General features: G+C 41.4%; 1 protein-coding gene and 1 long non-coding RNA gene across 5 annotated transcripts in view; one reads left to right on the top strand and one right to left on the bottom strand.

The window, feature by feature from the left end:
• Positions 1–3607: 3607 nt before the first annotated feature.
• On the bottom strand, positions 3608–20907 carry LOC132898507 (uncharacterized). The gene is made up of 2 exons (XR_009656546.1): positions 20585–20907; positions 3608–5011 (listed from the first exon to the last, which is right to left on the bottom strand). It is a non-coding gene; the product is annotated as an uncharacterized LOC132898507 (long non-coding RNA).
• A 117-nt stretch (positions 20908–21024) lies between these two features.
• The window catches only part of aadat (aminoadipate aminotransferase), a 64465-nt gene continuing 58097 nt past the window's right edge, over positions 21025–27392 (top strand). For all 4 annotated transcript variants that reach the window (XR_009656494.1, XM_060939816.1, XM_060940013.1 and 1 more), the window contains exons 1-2: positions 21025–21112; positions 22316–22389. Coding sequence is in view for 3 of the 4 variants with exons in the window: in XM_060939816.1 (XP_060795799.1) it covers positions 22323–22389 (67 nt within the window). In the remaining variant the exon portion in view is untranslated. The remainder of the gene's footprint in view (positions 21113–22315; positions 22390–27392) is intronic.

The raw sequence follows: 27392 nt of genomic DNA on the forward strand, positions 1-27392 counted from the left end.
CATGTTCTCCCCGTGTCCGCGTGGGTTTCCTCCGGGTGCTCCGGTTTCCCCCACAGTCCAAAGACATGCAGGTTAGGTTAACTGGTGACTCTAAATTGACCGTAGGTGTGAATGCGAGTGTGAATGGTTGTCTGTGTCTCTGTGTCAGCCCTGTGATGACCTGGCGACTTGTCCAGGGTGTACCCCGCCTTTCGCCCGTAGTCAGCTGGGATAGGGTCCAGCTGCCTGCGACCCTGTAGAAGGATAAAGCGGCTAGAGATAATGAAATGAGATGAGATGAGTTCTCTGGCATAAGTGTTTTCAGGATTATCTACATGCAAGTTAAAATCCCCAGATATAATAAGACAGTCAAACTCTAAACAAATGACTGACAACAGTTCACCAAACTCTTCCAGAAAAACTTTGGCTGAATGTCTCGGAGGCCTGTAAATAGTTAATAACAATATGTTAGGATAGCATGTAAAGGCCCGGTCCCACTGGCCGATGGACACAAAACGTATGCAAAAAGGACACAGCGGACAAGCAAAATTTCGGGGGTGGCTCTATCCGTTTTCATCCGCTCCAGAAATGGACAAAATTGGCGAAAATTTGCGAAAACAGAACGGAAAAGAACGGACGTGGGTAGTATATAGCGGGGATGTTAAACGCATGTTCATAGGAAGCCTAGCGGATGAAAGCGGATGGAAGTGGATGACAGCTCCGAAGGGGTTACCGGTGATAACTGAGAAGCGGACGCATAGCAGAAAGAGCGGATGCATAGCGGATGAAGGGGATGCATCACGTACGCCTAACGGAAACAAAGGGGATGTTGCGCGGATGTATATCGGATGCAGACCGTTCACTGCGCATGCGGGGGGTATGAATTGCGTCTGCTCCGCGGATATAAAGGGATGCAGCACGCACGCCGTCAGCATAAAGCGGAAAGACGTGCTGGCGGCTACATCGAGAGATCCAGATGATTTTCTCCCCCTTTTTATACAAAATATCGATTGTCCACTAGGTGTCCTTCTACATACTCTAGACATACTCCAGACATCCTAAATATACGAGATACATCCCAGATATAAACGCTTTGTCCGTTTTGAATACTTTATATACGAGATGCATACGCTTACATCCTTTCTATTTCCGTGCTACTAACGATGAATAGACGTTTCATGTACCTTATCTTTCCTCCCTCTTTCCGTTTTCAGCTGCAGCAGATGTGAGTTGCGAGGATGCCCAGAGGATGCAGAGAGGATACAGCAGACGTTTAATGGATGATAACGGACATAGAACGTTTGTTGCTCGTATATGTCGCGGATTTACATCGTACACGGCGGAAAGTTCATCCGTTCTAAAAGTTTTGTGCAGCTCAAAACTTTTTGCGCGGATGAAATCACAGTGGACGGATGCTCGATGGATAGAGCGTATGAAGCACGTATGCAATGAGTACACAACGGATGCATAGCGTTTTCCAACGGATGGCAAAGATTTTTTTACGTTTTACATCCTCTTTGCATCCGTAAGTGCAGTGGGACCGGGCCTTTAACAAGTGCACATAAGTGTTCAAAGGATGTAAAATCACCAAGTGAGGACTGTTTACATTGAAAAGAGGCTTTGAATACATTTGCGATCCCTCCACCTTTCCCATGTCGGGTAGCACTCATGAAATTAAAATTTGGGGGAGCTGCTTCAATAAGGGTGGTAGCACTCTTTGCTTGATCCAGCCATGTTTCAGTTAGAAACAAAAAATCAAGACTGTGTTTGCAAATAAGATCATTAATTAAAAATGACTTGTTTGAAAGTGATCTAACATTCAGAAGAGCTAGCTTTACAGAAAGTCTAGAAGTAATATCCGCTTGGGCACTCTGATGTTGTTTTGAAACAGGAAGGAGACTACAGTAGACTGGTTTACCCCCTGGGTTAAATATGCTCTATGTTTTCTATTTCTTATCAACACAGGAATAGAGAATGGCATAGGCATAGAAATAGAAGATATGACCACATCACCCCTACCTTATCCACACTGCATTGGCTCCCAATCAAATTTCAAACTGATTATAATATCCTACAAAGTACTGAATCGACTTGTGCCACAGTACCTGAGCAAACTTCTGGTCTTTTATGATCTGCCATGCCTACTTAGTCTGCATCTTTTGATCTATCTGTTGATACCTTGTATCGTGAAGGCTACATCAAGGGGCAAAGCCTTTTCTAACAAAGCCCCACAGTTATGGAATAGTCTTCCAAGTAGTGTTCAGGACACGGACAAAGTCTCAGGGTTTAAGTCTAGGCTTGATGAACACATTTCATCAAGCCTTTTGTTAATAGCTTTTTATTAAGTAAAGGAGTAGATCTGGAGGGTCCTTGGGCATAGAGCGTTTTGGTAAACTGGGATGTCTGAATGCTGCCCCTCAGGCATTCACTCAGGTTTGTTGACGGTGTCGTGGCTGCTGCTTTATGTCCCGGGGCTCCCTCATGTCTGTGTTACCTTCTAGCTCTCCCTTTTAGTTATGCTGTCATAGTTAGTTTTGCTGGAGTCCCTGCTTGCACTCAGCACACAATATATACTATTCTTAACCATTAGGTGACAACAGGCATATGTAACAACCTGTGTTTTTTCTCTCCCTTTCCCCCCCCCATCTCTCCCTCTCTCTGTCGAGTTACACATCAATCTTGAGATACCAGTGATGCTGACTTCTCCTGCTCTTTGAACCTGCCTGTTCCATCCTGATGCCCTATATCCGGCTGGAGTTCTCATCACATTGCTCCTGTAGAGGATGGCCCAGTATCGGTAGTTGAAAGATACACTTAGATGGCTCTGGACACTTACAGTTTAGGATGACAATTGTCATAATAACTTTAGGACTGCAGTTGTCATGAGTTTTGCGTTCAAGTCTCCATCAATGAACAGTTGATAACGTCAACAAAACAGACTTCATGCTAAAACTATAATGAATTTCCTGGTTACACAATTGTACTTTGTGACTATATAGGACACCATTATAGAAGTTATTTATAATCATGCTATCTGTTATCACCCAGATGAGGATGGGTTCCCTTTTGAGTCTGGTTCCTCTCAAGGTTTCTTTCTCATGTCATCGGAGGGAGTTTTTCCTTGCCACAGGCTTGCTCATTGGGAATAGAAAAGGGTAGATTAGGGATAAAATTTGCTCATGTTTAAAGTCATTAAAATTCTGTAAAGCTGCTTTGCGACAATGTCTATTGTTAAAACTGCTATAAAAATAAACTTGACTTGACTAACCTCTATTTTTGGCGTGCCTGAAGAATTCACACATTTCACCAACAGGGAAAGTAACTCTATCGCTTTCAGATTTCTTGTAGCCCGCAGACGTATTTTACTCCGTTGGAAGGACAAGAATCCTCCCTCCCCTAATTCTTGGCTAAAAGATTTAATGTCATTCCTTCACTTAGAAAAAATCAAGTACAGTATCAGTGGGGCTCTGACAATTTCTATAAAACTTGGAACCCCATTCTTTCCTTAGTCAATTACATTCCCTCCCTAGATGATTAAGCTAGCTGGCCCTAATTAAGATAAACTGATGTAAATTCAGTCAGGACACTGAAAGTGTAACGCAGCTGTGACAAACCAGACACTCGCGGATTAAGAATTAACTCAAGGTTTTAATGAACACAGTGAGAAAAGACAATGTACAAAAGCCAGGCCAGGTCAATACCGAGAAATCCAAAACAGTAACGAGGGCTAGACAAATCGTGGTCAGGAAATGGGCAATAGTCCAAGAACTGGGAATCAGAATAACACAGGCAATCTACTTTTAATTTTAATTTAATACTTTTAATGGTGCTAACTGTAGAGAATCTGATGATTGACAGGTTTACACAGACCCAGAGTTATCAGATTATTGTGATCCAACTATTGTGTGCATGTAAATGTACTCTGGACAATATGAGAGAGAGAGAGATCAATCTTCGGTGTAGATCTTTTGTTTTAGTTCTCTTCTAAGTAAAAATAAAAAAAAAACAGCAATGGTCAAAAAATGTTCATTATGAAGTTACTGATTTTATATTTCTTGGTAATATGTGATTTGTACACAGTTCTTCTAGGAACATCTGATTAAATTATGGATTTAACTTTCTAATCTGCTCAGAGCCAGAACAGTTTACAGTGTGTGTGTGTGTGTGTGTTGCGTTTCTACAGCTGGCACAGAATTATGATTTCCTTATCATTGAGAATGACCCGTACTACTTCCTACAGTTTCAAAAGGTGCTGATTGTTTTATTGGCCTGTTTAAACTATTTGTATACAGTTATACTTTAACATGTTATTGCGTTTATCTACACAAGCTGATAACTTTCAGTGTTGAAAAGATAAGACCGTCACCACTGTTTAAGAGCCAGATGGAGTCAGTGTGTTTTTCCCTTCCTCAGCCATGGACTCCTACGTTTCTCTTTATGGATGTTGATGGGCGAGTAATACGGACTGACTCCTTTTCCAAGATCCTGTCATCAGGGTGAGTGAGCGAGTGAGAGAGAGAAGGGCTGTACATATTGTTTCATAATCCAATGTTCAGACATTATAGTAAATTAAGGTTAAGGTTGCATGAAGAGAGTTAATGAATTAAAAACCAGAGTGAAGGTTGAGAGTGAAGTGCTTCGGTGTTTACTCAGACTCAACTTTATCTCCACACTGCTCCTGTGTGTTTATGCAAAAGTTAGAGACAACAGATTAGGGCCGATCTTGGATTTGTCTTGATTAAATTACACACACACACAAACAGCAGCATTGTAAAGGTCAGACTTGGTGCAGTGAAGACAACTGGCCTGGACATCAAGTTTGTGTCATATTAAAAAACACAGTGTTTCTCCTTCGTGTAGCTCCACTGGGTTTGGACACGTTGGGAATAGTGAAGGTGGAAGGAAGAGATAGCATGAGAGATAAGAGGAGAGATGAGGGAGTGGTTGTGTGAGAAAGATATTTGTGAGCTAAAGCTGTCCCAGGTGGCCTGATGCAGAGGAACTGAAATGCACTGTCCGTTCATCAGCAGCCCTGATAAAAAACACAAATTATTCACTCAGAAATAAATTTACTTAAGTACAATAATAATAATAATAATAATAATAATAATAATAATCAGAATTACTTTATTAATCCCCAGAGGGAAATTCAAATTTGCTACCAAGCTCCTGAATGAGAAAAGAAGTAAACATGTCTAAAAATAGAAGACAAAATAATCTGAAAAAAGAATAAATAAAATAAATGTAAATAAGTTCAATAACTTAAGTTAAAGCAAAATGATCTTATATATGATGATTCCTATATACATATATTGCACCTGAGTTAAGGATACAGGGTAAGAAGTGTACCACTGTTATACAGTGGCATTGTACAGCTTGACTGCAACAGGTCGGAATGATTTCCTGTGTCTCTCAGGCTACATCCACACGACAACGGCAACGAGATTTTTTTTTTTTTTTAAATATCGCGTCCACATGGGCAATGGATCAGTAAAATATCAGGTTCATATGGCAACGCAACGCTTGCTGAAAACAGTGTAATACACATGCCACACCTCTACATGCGCTGTAAGATGGTCCCATCGGAGACACCAGAACAATAGAAGTAGACGCATGCGCATAAACCCCTTCTTCTGTAGCATCAGCCACATACAGTTTTGATTATTAATCAGTAGCGTAAAACGAAAGACGTGGAAAGAGGAATGAATGGGGGTAGATGGAAGCCAGTACGCCAACATTCTGATATCCTCCAGAATTCTTTAATGGTAATAAATTGAATGCTACACGCTGATGGATTACTTTGTTCTTCTACGCCCTTTTTGAGGAATGTATTGTTGGACTTAAACCAACATCTGAAGAGGTGAGATTGCTCCTTTTTTTTCCTGTGTTTGCTGGCGGATTGTTTTTGGAAAGCACACGGGCGGTGCGCGGTTTGGTACTGCTTCCGCAGTGTTTGGACTAAAGACTCTGCCCTAAGGGCTATTCTCTCTCTCTCTCTCTCTCTCACTTTGCACCATTACACAATAAATATTCACAGTGAAAATATTTTGTAAGCGCGTTTCATGAACCAAGTTATAGGATTTGTTGACAACTCGCATCGAGTTTGTTACACTTCTACCCGGCATGAAGCACTGACAGTCATGTGATTGTGACGTCATCGTAAACAAATCCGTTCTACTCATCCAGACGACTTCGCAACGGCGCCGTTGCCAGATTTTTTCACTCTGGAACCCGTTCTCAAAAGATTTCGTTTTGGGCCACCCAAAACGCCGGTGCCGTGTGGACGCCAGGCCGAAACGATAAACAATTTTATCAGATTCACCTGAATCCGTTGCCGTGTGGACAGGGCCTCAGTTGTGCAGCGTGGAAGAATCAGCCGTTTACTGAACGTGCTCCTGTGGCTGATCAGCTCCTCATGTATAGGGTGGGAAGGACAGTCTAAGATTTGTTTTTATTTTGGACAGTGTCCTCTTCTCCAACACCACTGTCCGAGAGTCCAGTTTCACGCCTACAACATGGCCGGCCTTCCTGATAAGTCTGTTAGTGTCCTTCACCCTCAAGCTGCTGCCCCAGCAGACGACAGCGTACAGGATGGCGCTGACCACCACCACCTCGGATGTTAACAGGGTTCACCGGAGCCCTGATTCTCTTCAGATCAACCACCATTAATAATAATAATAATAATAATAATAATAATAATAATCTACAGAATTTACAATAATATACTGTGTGTATATAACCTCTACACTCACCAGTCACTTTAATAGGGAATCTGTACCTCTACATAGGTCCTGAACAGTTGAAGATTAGAAAAATAATGCTCCTCCAACATCCAACTGTCTTGGTTTTGCTGAGTCTGTGTTCACTACAGCCTCAGATTCATGTTCTTGGCTGATACAAGTGGAACCCAATCTAATGTGGTCTTCTGTTGTTGTAGCTCATCTGCCTCAAGGTTTGATGATGTGTATTCTGAGATGCATTTCTGCTCACCATGGTTACAAAGAGTGGTGATTTGAGTTAGTGTAGACTTTCTGTTAGCTCTAGCTATTCTCCTTTGGTCTTTATCATCAACAAAGCATGGCTGCCCACAGAACTGCCTGTTTAAGGTTTTCATACCATTCTGTGTAAACTCTAGCTTCATTGAAATTCCATAAAGAGAATCTTATTTCCAGGGTCTCTGCACATTTCTGACCAGCAAAAATAATACTTTTTAAGACCATTTTAAGACCACTGAGTATAAAAAATAAGACCACTACCGCGGAACAAATACGTACAGTAAAAAAAAAAAGCACACTCGGTTAAGTTCAAAGCATTTTTTTTTTATAAAAAATGTGCATCTTCAGTTTACAAAACAGAACATTAGCTGCCTTCTCGATATTTTAATAGTAGGGTACTGCTGTAAACAAACAGTGAGGAAACAAATTGATCTTCAGTTAACAAAACAGAACATTAACTGCTTTCTCAATATTTTAATAGTAGGGTACTGCCATGAACAAACAGTGAGGAAACAAGGAAGTTTGACTACTGATCGAACTGCCTCTGGGGACTGTTGTTGCCCGACTAGCAGCATAGCGCATATGCTTTTCCCCTTTCGAGTGAGCGTCAAGGGCTTTACAGCCCATTGTTGTTAACTTGATGTCTTTCTGACATACCTTACATCTCGCTTCATATTCTGAAGTTGCTGTTGTTAGCCAACTTTTGTATTTTGGCTCCTCAAGCCACTTGTTACTAAACTTACACTTCCCCATCTCCGTTCATGTTCAAGTTCAACCACTTCTTCCTCGTCTGCTCTACTCTCAATGGTTCTACTACCAGTGTTGGGCACGTTACTTTCAAAAAGTAATTAGTTATAGTTACTAGTTACTTTTCCCAAAAAGTAACTGAGTTAGTAACGGAGTTACTTTGTCATAAAAGTAACTAATTACCAGAGAAAGTAATTATTCCGTTACATTTTGTTCCCCCTCAAAAAAAAAAAAATCATTCAATTAGTGTAATCATAATAAAAGTGAATGTTAAATGTGTTTAATGACTGAAATGGACACTTAACAGAACCAATTAGTAACGTTATCTACACTATATTAATATTTTTGTGGGACAATGTGAGAAGACATCTATCAAATGTAATATATTTCTGTAGTTATTAAAATTGTTACTAATTACTGGCCACTGACGAGGACAAACGCTTTGTTCCTCGACATAATGTGCATTGCACGTAAACACTCTTGCCTTTTATTTCAAGTAATGAAAAGTGCTGGCTGTATTTCCAATGTGAAAGCGCAGTGCTGGGCTGACCGCGCGCTATCGCTGGCTCTTCCGATTGAAAGAGCGCGCAGTAGTGCAGTAGGCGTGGCCTACCTACGTATGTTGTCCAAATCTACTCTGATTGGCTTACTGTGCCGTTGTCTCGCGTCTCCCCGCCCCACACTAAAGCAGAGGAAAGAAAGGCTGAGCGAGCAGCGTGCCAGATGAGAACAGCTTTAATAAAGTAACGCAGAGCATTTTATTGTAAGTAACGGGAACGGCGTTATAACGATTTAAAAAGTAATTAGTTAGATTACTCGTTACTAAAAAAAGTAACGCCGTTTATTTCTAACGCCGTTATTCCCATCACTGTCTACTACATGGATAAAAGAACACACTGCCCCCAGTGGCGTGGTTCCTGCGCTATTAGAACTAGTGCTAGACACACAACGGCTCTTGTGCTACTTGTTCAGCATCTTGATAACAAACGACGCTGGTTGAATAAATAACGTTAGCGCGGAAAAAAAAAATCCAGACATATGTTTTTTTTTTTTTTTCATTTACCGTAGGCTACCCGGATGAAATTTAATACCTCCCATGTGAAATTTAATACCATAGCTCAAAAAAATAGCGAAATATAATGCTTTTTAAGACCTTAAAAAACACATATTAAAAATAAGACTTTTTAAGACTTTTTAAGGATCCGCGGAGACCCTGATTTCACCTTTGTAGTCATTCATTCATTCATTATCTCTAGCCGCTTTATCCTTCTACAGGGTTGCAGGCAAGCTGGAGCCTTATCGAGGAAAAAAAATCCAAAGATCTGAAGGTGCTAAGAAATGATGATCTATCGCATTGATTATCTCCCTCTGAAGTGCACATGAGTCAGTGATCAAATGGATCATGGGTCAGTTTTTGCAGTCTGTTTTGTCTTAAGTAAAATGATTTATGCAGAGATAGTCTATCATGTTCCACTTTTACATCTCTGTTCTCTCATAAAGGAACATGCAGGAAAAGCTACATGTTGAACAAGAAGTGTGCATTACATTTCATCAAATATTTGTTGATACAGTAGATGCATTTAAAATGTCATTACCAAAAATTTGGACTTACCTTCGAATTCAATAGGTTTTTTTTTTATTAATTAAAATACACTGAGTCTTAAAGTAATGATGGATTTTTGTTCCGTTTTACTTAGCTGAGCGGTTCTTAACATAATATGGATTACTATAGTTGTGCAATCGGACTATTTATTGTATTTTTTATTATTTACTGTTTGATCTCAAATGCATTAAGAAGGCAAGAAATCCCACTAATTAACTTTTGATGTTACAGTATAGACTATAACACTGTGGCTAAGACCAGAAACAGATATACTGATAAATAATTGCGCTAAAGTTGTATAAGTTGTCCAAATAGCAAAAGTGGAGCAGAAATTTACAGTTCAGATTGGGGTCACATTCGTATGTGGTACTGCACTCTGGTACTGGTCTCATACGGTATGTGGTAATGTGACTTCACTGTGAACAGGAAAATCTAGTCATGAGTCAAAAGATTTTCTTGTTGAAAATGGTAATGTCTTGCCTGTTTCTAAAGAAAATGTGGAAGCCCCATTTCAGTTTCTTCCTATATCTGCTGCTGATGTATCTAGAGAGTTGAAACAGTTGGACCCAAAGAAATCTGCCGGTCCTGATCAACTTGAACCTTACTTTCTTAGGTTGGCTGCGGACTTCATTGCTCAGCCTTTATCAAATTTGTATAATCTCAGTCTTCTTAATAGTGAGGTCCCAAGCATATGGAAGTCTGCCTTCGTTCTTCCCCTGTTAAAAGGGGGAGATCCCTCAATTGTGAATAATTACAGGCCGATTTCGAAGCTGTGCATTTTAGCAAAGGTCTTTGAAAGACTTGTCCGCAATCAATTAAAGGATTTTCTTGAGGAAACTAGCATCTTATCAAGATACCAATCTGGCTTTAGGAAAAAACACAGCACTGTTTCTGCGGCCCTTAAGGTTTTAAATGACATCATTGAAGCATTGGACTTAAAGAAAGTGTGTGTATCATTATTTATAGACTTATCCAAGGCGTTTAACACTGTTGATCATAATACCCTGATTGATATATTGCACAAAATTGGCTTATCCAAGCATGTAGTGTCTTGGTTCAGAAATTACTTCTCGGATAGATCACAGTGTGTCCAGATGGCAGGGTCCTCATCAACATTTTTGAGGGTTTCAAAGGGGGTACCACAAGGGTCGGTGTTAGGGCCCATTTTGTTTTCAATCTATATAAAATGATCTTTGCAATGATTTGTCAGATGCCTTGTATCATTTTTATGCAGACAAACAATAATTTATTGTTTTGCATCGTCTGTTGTACAAGCTTTCACTCTTTTACAGTTGGCCCTTGATGTTGTTCAGGCCCGTCTGCAAAAGCTGAAGCTGGTTTTGAACACTGATAAGACGAAGGTCATGCTGTTTTCCAGGGCTACTGTGCTGTCAAAAAATCTCCCTGTTTTAATTTGCCAGGGTACAGCCATTGAGCTGGTCTCGTCCTATAAGTACCTGGGTTTCCATGTTCATGAACGTTTAACGTTCAAGTACAATAACTTCACGTTTAGTTTCTAAACTCAGGGTAAAATTGGGCTTTTACTTTAGGAATAGATCTTGCTTCTCTCTTGGAGCCAGGAAATGCGTTGTGTCAGCAACCTTTCTTCCACTGCTTGATTATGGTGATGTACTATACATGCATGCACCAGTTACATGTTTACATTCTCTGGATACTGTGTATCATTGTGCTCTGAGGTTTGTCACTGGATGCAAGAATCTGACACATCATTGCACTTTGTACAAAAAAGTTGAATGGTCATCCCTGTCTGTTAGAAGATTCACTCACTGGTTGACTTTTGTTTATAAGGCTCTACTTGGTACGGTCCCATCCGATCTCGTAAATTACCTTGTTAGGAATCATGGACATTATAGCCTGCAATCCACTGGCTTTTTTATTCTGACTGTCCCTCGTGTCTTCACAGAACTGGGGAAAAAGGCATTTCGCTTTGCTGCTCCCTCTGCATGGAACTTTCCGCAAGATGAATTAAAATTGTCAAATTTGATTCCTCTTGATAGCTTTGTTAGAATTCTTAAAACTAAGGAACTCGAAAGCATTGGGCTTTGTCACTGTTTTTAATTCAGATGTTAAAATGTGTTACAGATGTTAATCTATCTCTGATATTTTTATTTATTGTATGATTGTACTATAAAATCTGCTGCCTCTTGGCCAGGTCGCTTTTGAAAAATAGATTTTATATCATCTCAATAAGCTTTACCCGGTTAAATAAAGGTTATAAAAATCACAATTCAGGTGACTTGTGTTTCGTTACTTCTGTCCGACTCCACATTTCAGACAGGTGAGAATGAATTTTGGGAGGAGCACTATCAGGGGCGTCAGAAGCATTATTAATGGGCGGGGGAATCCTCCCCCAGGAAATTTTTAATTAATTAGATGCCATTTCCTGCATTCTGGTGTATTTTTTAGCAGGTTGTTTAACACCTAATTTTACCCACAAAAGTCACTTAATTCAATGACTATTTTAGAGACTCAACAATAAGTCCTCATTCAACTAGTCCATATATTCATCAGCCTGTTTTTAAACCCACTGCTCTGCCTAAGATAATGAGATGAATGTGACACAATTTATCACCAACAATGACTTTATGGGTGCATTTTACTTTTTATTTTGTGTTTCCTTTTTTATTTAGTTTTAGATGTAACCCAACATGCCACTGTGCCAAGCAATAGTGACCCTCAACTGTATGCTTAAAAGTAAGAATATTCATAATTTCACACAATGACCAGGCATGACATGGCATCATGCAAACTTCATAACACAAAATCACACTGTGTCAAGCAACAGTGACACATAAAAAAATAACTTCACACAATGAACAGGTGCAATTTTGTTAACCACCAACAGTGACTTTAGTGGGTGCATTTTACTTTTTTCCAATTTAGTGACACTCGTAACAAAAAATGACATGGCATCATGCAGTCTTCATAACACAAAATTACACTGTGTCAAGCAACGACACATAAAAGAGAACTTCACACAATGAACAAGTGCAGTTTTGTCAACCTACATGCAATGGTGGTACTACAGTAACATTTACAGATTAGTATAACAAATAGATTTATAGATATAACTCCTTCTTACATTGATGCCACCACAATTTCTACCACTTCATAACTTTTATCCCCCTTTCCTTCACAATCCACCTGGAATAACATCCATCTCTCGCCACTGCTTTCCTCTCTACTATTCCTTCCCCATACACTGATTTCCCATGTTACTTTCCAGAAAACTGGCAAAGACCAGACAAAACAAGTTCTTCAAATCTCTGTCCTTAGTCCCATCCTATTTATCATCTATCTCCTTCCTCTTGGTCATATTTTTCGTAAATCAGGGATGAGAGTGGGTGCTGATGAAAAAAGCAGAAAATCTGTAATAAGGGGGGGGGTCCGGGGGGACCCCCGGGAATTTTTTTTCAAAATGAGACCTTACACACCCTGTTTCCTGCAATCTGAGCTGTAGTTAATTAAAACACCTGATGGCTATTTTAATACTTATTGAAATAAAAACACTATTATATAGAACAATATGTATCAAAAATCAATATGTGTATTGCATTAATTCAAAATAATATCGACATTTTATAGGGACTGGTTATTACTGTGTCAACATCACTTGTTTTTCTAAAAAAAAAATGTCAATTAAAATTCATTGTTATTTACAGTTCCATTAATAATTAAAATGTTCATATATTCAATATATTGAATTAAATAAAAACATTCATATCTTATGGAAACTGATGTTTTCCTAATGTCCATATCACTTGTATATGATTTCTTCACAATGTCTATTTAAACTTTAAAGTTATACAGTTATCAACACTGTCAGCTATAATTCAAATTATCATATATTCAATGTATTGAATCAAACAAATGCATATTTTATGGGGACTGTCTTTATCTTATTGTCCACATCACTTGTATGTTTTCTTCAAAAGGAAAAATGTCTATTTACACTTTTTACAGTTAAAAGTTATTTACAGTTCCCAGTTATGTTTGAAACAATTTTTCATTTGATCATTTAGACTTCAGCTTCTTGGCCAAAGCCAAAAGCTCATCAGTCCTCTCTTTTTTCCTTTTTCTTTCATTAGCCAGCGCCTCCTGTGTTTTTACATGCTCTAACCTGGCTCTCTTCTGCTCTCTCACACTTCTCTCTTGCTTTGTTAAACTTATTTTTTATACCAGCATCAATTTCACGTACCTTCGCTTCATCTCGCTTGTCAATAGTATTCGGCATCTTGAGGAAAAAACACCGATTAGAGGAAAGTATTTTTGATATGCAGCTCACAAACGTGTAAGTTTTGATAAAAGAAAGCGGATGTGGGTGTCTTTGTAAAAACTGTTTTGATTGGCTATTATGGTCTCAACATCGATGTTTTGACCAATAACAATGTAGATAACACGAATTTTACATCACATTCAACGAGACTAAACAAGACTAAAGATGGTGACTTACAAATAATGTGTAAACATCGTTGGAGTTAATAAAGTTTGAACAGCATGAAGGAACATACCCCAACCCCCCGAAATTAATTTAAAAAAAAATTCTCAACGGATTTGGCATAATATAAAAAGCTCGCTTTTTACTCAGAAAAAGCGGAAATCCGCCGAAAACTCTCATCCCTGGTAAATACAACATCCATTTCCATTGTTACGCGGATGACACCCAGCTCTACTTCTCCTCTAAACCCACCCCCACCTTCCCACCCCCCTCCCTCTTTTACAGGAAATCAAATCCTGGCTCTCCTCCAACTTTCTCAAACTCAACAATGATAAAAGTGAGGTCCTCCTCATTAGCTCCACCAAGGAGGTCATGTTTTCGGTAGTGTTGGTTTGTTTGTTTGTCTGTTAGCAACATTACGGAAAAAGTTATGAACGGATTGCTCTGAAGTTTTTTCCAGAGGTGTGACTGGGCACAAGTAACAATCCATTAAATTTTGGCGGTGATCCGGATCACCTTCTGGATCCTGGATTTTTTTAAACGATTCTTGGCGGAGGTCTGCGCTCTCCGAGTGCTTTTCTAGTTGGTTCTAAATCCACTCTCACCGATACCCTGTCCACACTAGGGATTTTGTACCGGTACGAAACTACTTTTGTACCGCAGCACCTGTCCACACTAGCAACTATACCGGTACTGTAGCGGTATAACTGTATTGGTATGAAACCCACAAATGTATGGGTTTCGTACCGGTATAGTATCGCTACTGTAGCGCTTCGCTGTAGTGTGGACGGATGAAGCGGTTCTGTATCGATACAAATATAATGCGCAAGCGCAATGAACCATTCCTACGTCTTCCGGGTTATTCATACAATACAATACGCACGTGCTTTCCAGCTGTAAATAAAACGTCAAAATGGCTCAAAACGACCGTGGAGCTACATGGAGCAAAGAAAGGGGGGAGAAAGGGAGAGGGGGAGGGAGGGAGGGGGAAAGAGGGAGGAAGAAAGGAGGAAGAGGGGAAAAGGGAGAGAAAGGGAGGGGAAGAGAAGGGAAGAGGGAGAAAGTGAGGGGGGAGAAAGGGAGATTCATTTTCTTTGTTTCTTTCTCAACTGCCTCGCGCGTTTTATACGATTCGACTGAATAAATGACCACCAGAAATACAGACTGTACATTGACAAAAAGCACACACACGTTGTTTCATCTGCCATATTCTCGGAAGGAAGTTACTCGATAACCACGGAAACATTTCGTGCACGCGCATTTCAACTTCCGTGAAAGAAAACCACAAACATTTCTCGCTAGTGTGGACAGATGCACTAAAAACTGTACCGGTATAGAGATCTTGCATGCGACGTCACAGCCGATCCAAATTGTAACAGACGCCATCTTGTCGGTCAAACGCCATATTTCCGCCTTCTACTTCTACCTTTTCTTCTGGAAAACCCTACTATATACAATTCTACTACAACGGCTGCGGCTACAAGCTCTCCCTACCTGTGCACGGTTTTTATGTTTTTTGTGTGTATTTTTGCGTGTTGTTCATCTGTATCGGACTTCAATATCCACTACAACCGTATGGACTTACTGGCAGGGGCGTAGCTTGGGTATTGTGACGGGGGGGCGGTAGATGTTTCAGAGGCCCCCCTACCCATATCTTAGGCTATAGCCTAATAAAATACCGGCGATAAAGGCATTTTTACAATTTCGAAAATGCGACCATAATCTTCAGCAACAGACTCACGCATGACAATAAGTGCAAACTAACAGGCTTTAATTTTATTTCACATCAATTATAAATCATACAGCTCGCTCTGGGTGATTATATCATTCGAACTCTGCAGCACTGCGTAGCGCACTGGAACTGCGCATTGCAAACAAGTACAAACCAGTGGCAAAATATCATTTTCCACAGTGCTAGTACCAGCACATCCGCCTGTCTCGTTCACCTCAGGTGTAGCATCAACCGTACCCTGGCGAAAATATCTCGTCAGTGGAGCACAGCTAGAAGTCACAGCATCTCTCCTCTGTTGCTCCTCTAATCTTTCTCTCCTTTTACGTGCGCCGGATTTAAACCGCCTCATACTTGTTTTAACACTGCTAAGAAAACCGTACCATCACCACACCACAACTCAGCTAGCAGATTAATTCTTTGTTTGAGTAACCATAGCATTAGAATCCTGAGCAGCATGGACCACTGCGCAGGGGCAACTTCAGAATCTGGAGGGTACGCATAAACAAGCCATAAGCCTATGTCAGTGCCAGTAGGCCTAGTGTGTCTTACCTTGATATAAGCTGTCTCGTCACAGAAAATAGAATAATTATATAACCATATTCCACGTTATGTGTAGACGCCACCGGCGCAGGCACATAGTGTAAATAAAGTTTGACCAGCACGTCCGGTGATTGGCAGGGGCCCCCCCTAGTGGTGAGGCCCTGGGTTTTTGGCGCCGATGCCCCCCCCCCCAAACTACGCTACAGCTTACTGGACATTGGTTTCCAGCAGAAAATGACGGTTTGTAGCGATTTCCATCGCATGCACAACATTCCGGACGAGATAGCGAGACCAGCGGGGTCTCCGTGGATTGTTATCGGGTCTGGCAGGCGAAGGAGGCGGCGTCGGGAGCGGAAGCAAAAGCGAGGCTGCAGAGCCGGCCTGTTGACTAAGCTCAGAAAACAGCCACTCAAACCTCCACTGCCAAGCCTCTATCTCTCCAACGCCAGATCCATGGTAAACAAGACGGACGATTTGGAATTACAGCTGGAATGACCTTATTCTATTCTATAATCGGCTGGTCAGTGCTATACTAGATAATACTGATGTATCTAGTATCAGTACTAGTACTCAATACTTAAGTGACTTACCCGTCCAATGAGGATTGTTATTTTCTTGTTTACAAGATGCCACATCTGAGGGGGGCTGACAAATCCTGAATTTCTGTAAAGATAACTGTGCAGAGATTTATAAGCACGCAGTGCTTCACCACTGAGCAGCGAGGGAAAGTTAATGAGGTAATTATACACGTCTGGGTATTCCACCTCTGGCAGTTCCATATCCACTGACACGGTCGTGAAAACTACATCCGGTAATCGATAAGGGTCACTAATCTGTAGGTCGTTTATTTTAGACATATATCTAGTTATCTGTTCATTAGAAAAATGAGCCGTGTAGTCCGTCGGTTGAAATTGATCAATTCTGTACACGAGTTTGAAAGTTGAAAGTTTATTTATTTAACAAAGGGACAGCATATATTAATAACATTTAAAAAATGCAAGTGTGCAGCAGTATTCAGCTGTGTTGTTGACCGACAAGATGGCGACTGTTTACATTCCGGTCACGTGACTGCAAGATCTCTATACTTTGTATCGATACAGTTATACCACTTTCGTACCAGTATAAGTGTGAACACAGCCTAACACTCCCAGATTCATCATCCCCATTGACAATTCCTCTGTTTCACCTTCCCCTCAGGTTAAGAGCCTGGGTGTCGTCCTTGACAGCTCTTTGTCATTCCAAACCCACATTAATAATGTTACCCGGTCGGCCTACTTCCATCTTCGCAATATTAACCGCCTCCGTCCGTCCCTTACTTCCAATAGCGCTGCCATCTTGGTCCACACTTTAGTCACATCCCCCCTAGACTACTGTAACCCCCTCCTCTTCGGTCTCCCCTACAAGTCCATCCATAAGCTCCAACTGGTCCAGAACTCAGCCGCTCATATTGTCTCCAGAACTCCATCCATCAATCATATCACTCCTGTTCTCCAACAACTCCACTGGCTTACTGTCAAATTTCGCATAGACTTTAAAATCCAGGGTTTCCCGCAGCGCTTTATAGTTAGGGCGGCCGCCTTGACAACAACTGCCCCCCACCTTGACTACATCCCCCCCCCGGAAAAAAAAAAATCTGCCACATCCACGCATGCATAGACAATTACCGTATTTTCCGGACTATACGTCGCTCCGGAGTTTAAGTCGCATCAGCCAAAAAAATGCATTATGAAGACGAAAAAAACATATATACGTCGCACCGGACTACAAGTCGCACTTTTTTGAAGGGTTATTCTATCCATAGAATCTGTGATTCTATCTGACAAGCGGCGCGTGGTTACTGCGCAACTGCATTGTTTATTTAATAAACGAACAGCTGAGCAATGATAACGCGCCCTTTGCCCTGTAAGTAGCCTAGTCTGATTATTTTAAATATCTACTACTATCACTATCGTTATTACTAATAGCCTATATTATTATTATAACTAATATTAGTAGCCTATTACTTATCCATTAATCAGTTTGCTTTTAGAATATTTTTACCGGTAGGGCTTATTATCGCCCCATGGCGCTTTCATCTTTGTTATTAAAGCTGTAGTCATCATCGAGGAGTGTCATTCTTCATTTTTGTCGAATTTTATTTCATCAAATCAGAGGCCAAGTAGGCTATAGGTATATCATCTCCAAAGACAGGTACGGTAGTAAAAACAACCGTCTAGTGAAAAAAAAAAACCCAACGACAACCGCTCAGAAAAAAAAACAGGCAGAAAGTGCGCCTGCCAGTTAACGTCATATCAGATAAAAACATTAAACGTTATTCAGACCATTAACACCATAACATCAGAGATGAAGAGGGCAATTCCATGTAAATGTCAACCTCACCATGCAAAAATAAAGCAGCATGTAATACATCAAAACCACTCCCAGAGATATCACCTTGGCCTGTATTTTACAGATGTGAATAAGTTGAACCAATTTGTAACCAACCTAATATGTCACTGTCAGTCTTTCTTTCTTATAATGTAAAACCCAAGCTAAAATCAACTTTGATCATGTACAATTCTATATTATTGCCACAAGCCACAGAAATGTATGCTAAAATCCACAAAACAGCAAAAAAAATAGCCATCCTAAATATTATTTAAGAACTTTGATAATTTTAGCTGATATTTAGAGAGTTTTTCAAAGGGTTATGGTGGTTAAATTGCTGATTTTCTAAACATATGTAATCTGTGGTTGGTAGAAGAGAGCAACTGGACTTGCTTGAAAAGTCTTGAAGACGTTTCGCCTCTCGTCCAGTTGCTCTCTTCTACCAACCACAGATTACTATGTACCTGGACGACTGAGTATCTTCACAGATATGTTTCTACACACTTTGGGATGAGTTCCCTTCGACTAGTGCGGGAGTATGAGAGGACTTCCAGAAAACTGGCAGACATCTTAGCCAGAGAGGATCGTTCAATTTTGTCAGCCTGGAACGACCATCACTGAACAGAGACAGACAGAACTGATGATGCCTTTTGGACGAGAGGCGAAACGTCTTCAAGACTTTTCAAGCAAGTCCAGTTGCTCTCTTCTACCAACCACAGATTACTATGTACCTGGACGACTGAGTATCTTCACAGATATGTTCTAAACATATGCCATGTTTATTTCAGACGCGTCACATCCATAACGGAATTTCGTCACATCCATAACGCTGACTTTTCCTTCCGAAACTCTGCATGAAATACAAAATATTTTAAACAAAGATTTTTTAATATTCACCTTGGACCCCTCTATCAAATGGATATCTCCATTTCGACATTAGGTTTACAATTTCACAGAGTTTGATAAAAATGTACAGTCACCCAAGAAAAGTGATACTTTTTCTGTCACATCCATAACGCATCTTTTATTGGTGTTTTCTGGCATGCCCTAGATGTACTATGGGAATTGTTCTTGTTCTATCACTTCTCCAGTATGGTACAGCCTTAAAATATGCAACACCTGTTTAAATACTGGGAGACAATAAAACATGCACTGGGTCATTTGTTGCCATTTTGAGTTCAAGTGTCACGTCCATAACGCTGGAATTGCTCAAGAATAAAGTTCATCTTGGAAGGAGAGTTATTTTTAAAAATGCAAAACAAAATCATTTATAAGAGCCCAGAGAAAAACTGGCTGAATATGTACTGTAACATCAAGTTATTCAACAGCCTATAGGCCTAAAATCATTACATAACTTATTTAAATAACTATAGGCCTATCATTAATAATAAAACACAGGTCAATCAAGTTATCAAGCTGACGATTTCACTCCAAATCAGCAAATCCATTGAATTCCTCATCCTCTGTGTCGCTTCTGAACAACTCTGCCAACTCCAGCGGCAGACGAAGCGCCGTTTCCTCTTCTTCTGCGTGGCTGTCGTCAGACTCGGCATCAGCTCCAGTTATTCCAGCCTTTCTAAACCCCGACAGGATGGTTTCCGTTGTCACTGAAGCCCATGCGGAGTTTGCATGTTCTCCCTGTGTCCGCATGGGTTTCCTCCGGGTGCTCTGGTTTCACCCACAGTCCAAAGACATGCAGGTTAGGTTAACTGGCGACTCTAAATTGACCGTAGGTGTGAATGGTTGTCTATGTGTCAGCCCTGTGATGACCTGGCGACTTGTCCAGGGTGTACCCCGCCTTTCGCCCGTAGTCAGCTGGGATAGGCTCCAGCTTGCCTGCGACCCTGTAGAACAGGATAAAGCGGCTAGAGATGAGATGAGATATGGGAGGGTCCAAACGAAGAAGCACTATTCTGTTCAATCTGGGTCAGTTTAGGGTTATAGTGTGACCTGTTTGTGTCAGATTTAAGGATTCAAGCCTTAATTCAGATTCAAGGACTGAAACCACAGAATCAAGAACAAGTTCGTATTAAAGTGGCCAGTGAGTGTAAGTTTTGGCACACTGTACAAATGATACATAAACTTGACTTGACTTCAGCAGCTTTATGTATAAACTGGTAAATCTGCAGCCATACACACACAGTGGATTAATGATCACTCACCGACAAGATATCTGGGGTGGATCATCATGTCCTTCCTCTTTCCCATTGACGCTGCTGTTTAAACATCAGCTGACGTACAATGCCACCATTTTCACTCTTAAATTATTTACTTTCTTTAAAATATTCAGGGCCAGCTGGCGAGTTAACCGGAGAAGTAACAAAAAGCGACAGTAATCCCGGAAGTAACTTTAACCCAACTTAAAAACCTTAAAGCTGATCACACTGTAATACGTCGATAGACACGCTGCTTTTTATTCATTTATTTATTTTTAAGTTTTGACCGCAGCATTAACACCACCACCATACCGGAATACTCTATAACCTTTGGCTTGATTATACAATCGACGGCGCTATGCATCATGGGTAATGTAGTCCGGCTACATCGCATTTCTTCGTTGTTTAGTTCTAAAAGAACTACATTACCCACAAACCTTTGCGGTGCAAACGGAAGATACTAAAGGTCAGCCGTGTATCACGATGTTTTCAGATTAGTGTTGAAGTCAATGTGGTGTGATCTGCTGGTTTGAGGTATTTAGCGGGCTATTTTTTAATCTAATCTTATTATTTATTGTAATATTGTTATATTTCTAATAACGCTTTGTATGTTTTTTTAATATAATGACATTGTTAGATGCTTATTGTGGCTGCCAGTAATAATAATAATTATTATTATCTCATCTCATCTCATCTCATCTCATCTCATTATCTCTTGCCGGCGGCACGGTGGTGTAGTGGTTAGCGCTGTCGCCTCACAGCAAGAAGGTCCTGGGTTCGAGCCCCGTGGCCGGCGAGGGCCTTTCTGTGTGGAGTTTGCATGTTCTCCCCGTGTCCGCGTGGGTTTCCTCCGGGTGCTCCGGTTTCCCCCACAGTCCAAAGACATGCAGGTTAGGTTAACTGGTGACTCTAAATTGACCGTAGGTGTGAATGTGAGTGTGAATGGTTGTCTGTGTCTATGTGTCAGCCCTGTGATGACCTGGCGACTTGTCCAGGGTGTACCCCGCCTTTCGCCCATAGTCAGCTGGGATAGGCTCCAGCTTGCCTGCGACCCTGTAGAAGGATAAAGCGGCTAGAGATAATGAGATGAGATGAGATTATCTCTTGCCGCTTTATCCTGTTCTACAGGGTCGCAGGCAAGCTGGAGCCTATCCCAGCTGACTACGGGCGAGAGGCGGGGTACACCCTGGACAAGTCACCAGGTCATCACAGGGCTGACACATAGACACAGACAACCATTCATACTCACATTCACACCTACGGTCAATTTAGAGTCACCAGTTAACCTAACCTGCATGTCTTTGGACTGTGGGGGAAACCGGAGCACCCGGAGGAAACCCACGCGGACACGGGGAGAACATGCAAACTCCACACAGAAAGGCCCTCGCCAGCCCCGGGGCTCGAACCCGGACCTTCTTGCTGTGAGGCGACAGCGCTAACCACTACACCACCATGCCGCCATAATAATAATAATAATTATTATTATCAGAGTTGCAATTTTTTGTTGATTTATTCAATATAAAAATGATCTTGTACATAATATATAAAATACAAGTACAAAAAACATTAAAATATTGGGATGACACAAGAAAGTTTAAACACTTATTTCCATTATGGTCCCTATGATATTCTGATCTAATCTCTAAAGGTATTGAGACCTCCTTTTTAAAAAGAATAATAATAATTAATGATGAATGATTGATCATGATTAATCATGTTCCTGTGTATTCTTCTTAGAGGAAACATGAACTACACTAGATTTCTGACAGCTGTGAGCGTGGCACGGAGGCCATCCCCTATCCGCATCCTGAGTAGGCTAAGCCATGCTCCATCTCTCTCACACACACACAAAACTAATGCCTGAATTGTTGCATATGATAAATTAATGTAAGCATTCATAGATCTTGATTTAAAGGTGCAGTAGGTGAGATTATTAACCCCCCCCCAAAAAAAAAAAATAGGGCTGTGGTCGAAAAAAAAAAAAAAAGTAGGGCTGTGGGGTCTTTTTGGGTTTTTTTGCTTAGGAAGGATCCCAACTGAATGAAATTGTCCTGGAAGTATCTAAGTGGCAGATATAATAAGAGCTGTCCAGATTCTCTAAATGCTAAGGTGCTTTGCTGCTTCCTTCCTTATCTTCTATAACAGAGAGTACACTGGAATATCCTTTACTAAAGGAAAGAAGATAAAGTTGTCCTACAATTCCTTGAGGCAGCCATGTTTTAAAGATTCAATCAGTAAGGGTAGTATCTCACTGGGCTGCAACAGCTTGCGACAAATTGCGAACGTCATTCACGAGCAGTGATGGGAATAACGGCGTTAGAAATAAATGGCGTTACTAACGGCGTTATTTTTTAGTAATGAGTAATCTAACTAATTACTTTTTACATCGTTATAACGCCGCTCCCGTTACTTACAATAAAATGCTATGCGTTACTTTATTAAAGCTGTTTTCATCTGGCACGCTGCTCGTTCAGCCTTTCTTTACTCTGCTTTAGTGTGGGGCGGGGGAGATGCGAGACAACGGCATAGTAAGCCAATCAGAGTAGATTTGGACAACATACGTAGGTAGGCTACATCTACTGTACTACTGCACACACTTTCAATCAGAAGACACAGTGATGGCGAGCGGTCAGCCCAAGACTGTGTTTTCAAATTGGAAATACAGCCATTACTTTTCATTACTTGAAATAAAAGGCAAAAATGTCTACGTGCAGGGCTCTACACTAACTTTTTTTTTTTTTTCAGGAGCACACGTGCTCCTAAGTTAAAAATTTTAGGAGCACAGGGAAAAAAATGGGGGCACAAGTAGGTTTTCATTTTAAAGGTTTATTGCAGCGCAAACCTTAGACACACCAACACACAACGCAAAATTCAGTTGAGAACGAATGAACGAATGAATGAATGAATAACGAACAACTGAATGAATTAACAAACGGTAGCTAAACAGAGAGCAGAGCTCAGCAGAGCTAACAACAACATCAAGGACAGCTCCCACCCTGGCTCTGAGTTCTTTGACTTGCTGCCCTCAGGCAGGCGTTACAGGTGCATCAAAGCAAGGACCAACAGACTCAAACAGTTTTTTCCCACAGGCCATAACCACCTTGAACAATTAGCCTTTTTCACATTACATCCCTTGCAGGGGAACTCGTATCCGTTTTCAGCCTTTTGAATGGAAGAAGAGATATACGGCGGCAACATATGTTAACAAAACTGTGTCATTCACAGATAAGACTGATAATATTGCGCATTGTTGTTTATCATTACGTATTGTTGGCGACCATTCCAGTCACCTATCTGCCTTGTTTTGGAAAGGAGGTTTACTGACTTTCTATGGTTGCTACTTGTTAGCCAGCAGATTAGCATGCCGCCTCTTCTTCCATTCAAAAGGCTGAAAACGGATGTGAGGTTCTTCTGCAAGTGACGTAATGTGAAAAAGGCTAATTACATGCACTGACTGATGCCACTTCTGGCAGGTGCAACAATGCACCAACAAGGACCTAAAAGGACAATATTCTCACATTTACCTGATACAATGCAATACTTTATTACAGTGCAACCTCACAGAGCAACTTTTTAGTTTTTATAGCTTTTGTATATTTTATATTTATATTTCTACACTTTTACATCCATACCCAATACAATGCAATACCAAATACAGTGCAATATCCTGAGTTTTGTAGCTGAACTGAGTTTCTATAACTAATGTACAATTAACATCTGCAACTCAACACGCCCAGCTGTGTGTGTATATATATTCTTTGTTTTTCTGCTGTGTTGTGACATGCACCATTTGTATATACTGTATATTATTTGTTTTTCTGCTGTGTTGTATGTTCCCATCTAAATGTTTGCACTGGGCTGTGTGCTTTCCATCTCATTATATAATTTTCCCGCACCTTCTCCCGTCGTTCTAGCTTTCTTCACTACACTTTCTTCCTCGTCCGTTCTTTTATTCTTGTTTCCACCATCATTGCTTTTAAAAAACGCCGTTATTCTCTGCATAGCGAATATATTTCTCAGCTCGGTCCGAACCAGCTCTGTTATCTCTCAGTGGAATGATCTGATGAATCCCTAAAAAGCACTTTTCCCACCTAATGCCACACCCAGAACATACAACCGTGGGAAAGAGGGGCAATCACAGAAAGATGAGTAGAAAACGGGAAATGTTACGGGGGATATTTATTGTGATAGTAGGCTATTGTAGCGTCAGCACAAAAGCACCAGACTCAACTTTAACTGAAAGTGTTATTCAGTAGCCTATTCAAGCTACAGACCGAGAAGAATAAAAATGCTGAAATCTCATGTCCCGGTAAAATGCACTAGCATGGCAGAATGGCAAAAAAAAAAAAGTAACTTTTTCACTCCCCCCAGCTACCGTGGGAACCACCGCAGTGCAAGACAGAGGCAATGCACGCAACTACAGACAGGGAGCAAGGCGCAGGCAGAACACACACACGCGCATATACACAACACTGAACACATACACTTACAACAATTTTACAACAACAATTTTACAACAACAGAATTACAACAATTTTTTTGGGGGGGTAACACAAAATGTAACGGAATAATTATTTTCCCTGGTAATTAGTTACTTTTATGACAAAGTAACTCAGTTACTAACTCGGTTACTTTTTGGGAAAAGTAATTACTAACTATAACTAATTACTTTTTGAAAGTAACGTGCCCAACACTGTTTGTTTGCTAGTGTGTTTCAAAAGTGTCTTGAAACATTCGCGGGGCTTCTCAGTTTCCTCGCATGAGTCGCAAAGTGTCGCTCCTTCATCGTTGAAATTTTGAACATGTTCAAAAAATTAGTGCGACAAAATTTCTCTCAAAATAGCCGCAAATGCGTCACTGGTGTTGCAAAGCTGTTGCGAACCCTTCTCTAGTCAGTTTCCGTGAGGCTTCCTCTACTTCCCTGCCTGCCGAGGGAAAGCTGGGCGGCGACAGCCTGCGACGAGTTGGAGACGCAACAATTGCAGTAAAATATGCGAATATCAATTCAGTGTGATTCCAAGTGAAAATTCTCACTAATTCACACATTTTATCGCGATTGTTGTGTCTCCAACTCGTTGCAGGCTGTCGCAGCCCAGTGAGATACTGGCTTAACATGCGTTGTTGCAGAACTATGTAGTTAAGTGTAAGTGCAGTCGGATTCTCTTAGCACCACGGCTGTCTTTTCCTAAGTCTTTATGAAGTCTCCTTCACATCTTTCCTTGACCTCATGACCTTTTCCATCAAGGTCAAGGAATAGTATGGCCCTAGGAAACACCATAGAACTATTTATATGATCCATGTATGTGTGCAAAACTCTCACAGTTACTAGTCTCTTCCCCCCCCTCCACTTATGAAGGTTATGTTGACTAGTTGATTACTAGTCAACATAACCTTCTTTAAGCAGAGAGCAGAATGTGTGAGTGAAGAGAAATCATCTCAAGGATTTAACTCACCAAATCAAATAACAATTAGAACAGCCTGCCTGTTCTGGTTTTAAGCACAAGTAGCAATCAGAGCAGCCTGTACCAGTTTCAAGCATGCCAAACAAATATTTCTATCACTTTTGTTCACTTGTCACCTGACCACTGCATACTCTCAGCATAGAAAGCAGTGATCCATTCACGAATCCTAACTACAAAGGCAGCCTGCAACAACTAGCTCCATCAGGAGGTGGTCCCCCGAAATGGAAGATGCCCTCAGAGACTGTTATGACACCATGGACTGGGATGTGCTGCTTAGCCCACACTGTGAGAACATAGAGGGGCTGACACGCTGTCTGACGGATTACCTCAACTTCTGTGCAGACGTGGTCTCCCCCGCTAAGATTGTATGGTGTTACCGTAATAACAAGCCAAGGCTGACACAGGAAGTCAAAGCTGTCCTCAACAGGAAGAAGGCTGCCTTCAGGAGCAGGGACAGGGAGGTGATGAAAGCAGCACAGTAGGAGGTGAAACGCTGTATGAGGGAAGCTAAGGACAGCTACAGGAGAAAGGTGGAGCAGAAGCTGAAGGAGAACAGCATGAGGGAGGTCTTGGAAGGTGTGAAAACCATCACAGGCCACAACACAAAGACCAGAGTCGTTGAGGGGACAGTGGAGAGGGCGAACGAGCTGAATGACGACTTCAACTGGTTCAACCAGCTCACGTCCCCCCTCCCCCTCACTGCAGCCATCTCTCCTTCTTCCCTCAACACGCCTCCTTCCCAGTCATTGCAGCAGCCCCCTCCTCCCCCTTCCCCCCACCTCAACACAGACTCCTCCATGCATTACTGCAGACCAGGTCAGAGGTCAACTGAGGAAGCTTCACTCCAGGAAAGTAGCAGGCCCGGACAAGGTGTGTCCCCGACTACTGGAGACCTATGCTGTTGAACTGGGTGAACCACTCCAATGCATCTTCAACCTCAGCCTGCAGCTGGGGAGAGTGCCCACCCTCTGGAAGACATCATGCATCGTTCCAGTTCCCAAGAAGAACTGGCCCAGCAAGCTGAATGACTTCCGACCGGTGGCACTCACTTCACATCTGATGAAGATGTTGGAGCGGCTCTTCCTCAGCCTCCTCAGACCCCAGGCGCAACATGCCCAGGACTGTCTGCAGTTTGCGTACCGGGCAGGTGTTGGTGTGGAAGACGCCATCCTCTACCTGCTACACCGAGCCCACTCGCATCTGAATAAGGGAAATGGCACAGCGAGGATCCTCTTCTTGGACTTCTCGAGTGCCTTCAACACCATCCAGCCCCTTATGCCTCAGGACAAACTGAACAGGATGCGAGTGGACCCCTGCCTGATCACCTGGATCTCCAGCTACCTCACCAACAG

This window comes from Neoarius graeffei, chromosome 1 (assembly GCF_027579695.1).
Source record: "Neoarius graeffei isolate fNeoGra1 chromosome 1, fNeoGra1.pri, whole genome shotgun sequence".
In the NCBI taxonomy this organism is placed as follows: Eukaryota; Metazoa; Chordata; class Actinopteri; order Siluriformes; family Ariidae; genus Neoarius; species Neoarius graeffei.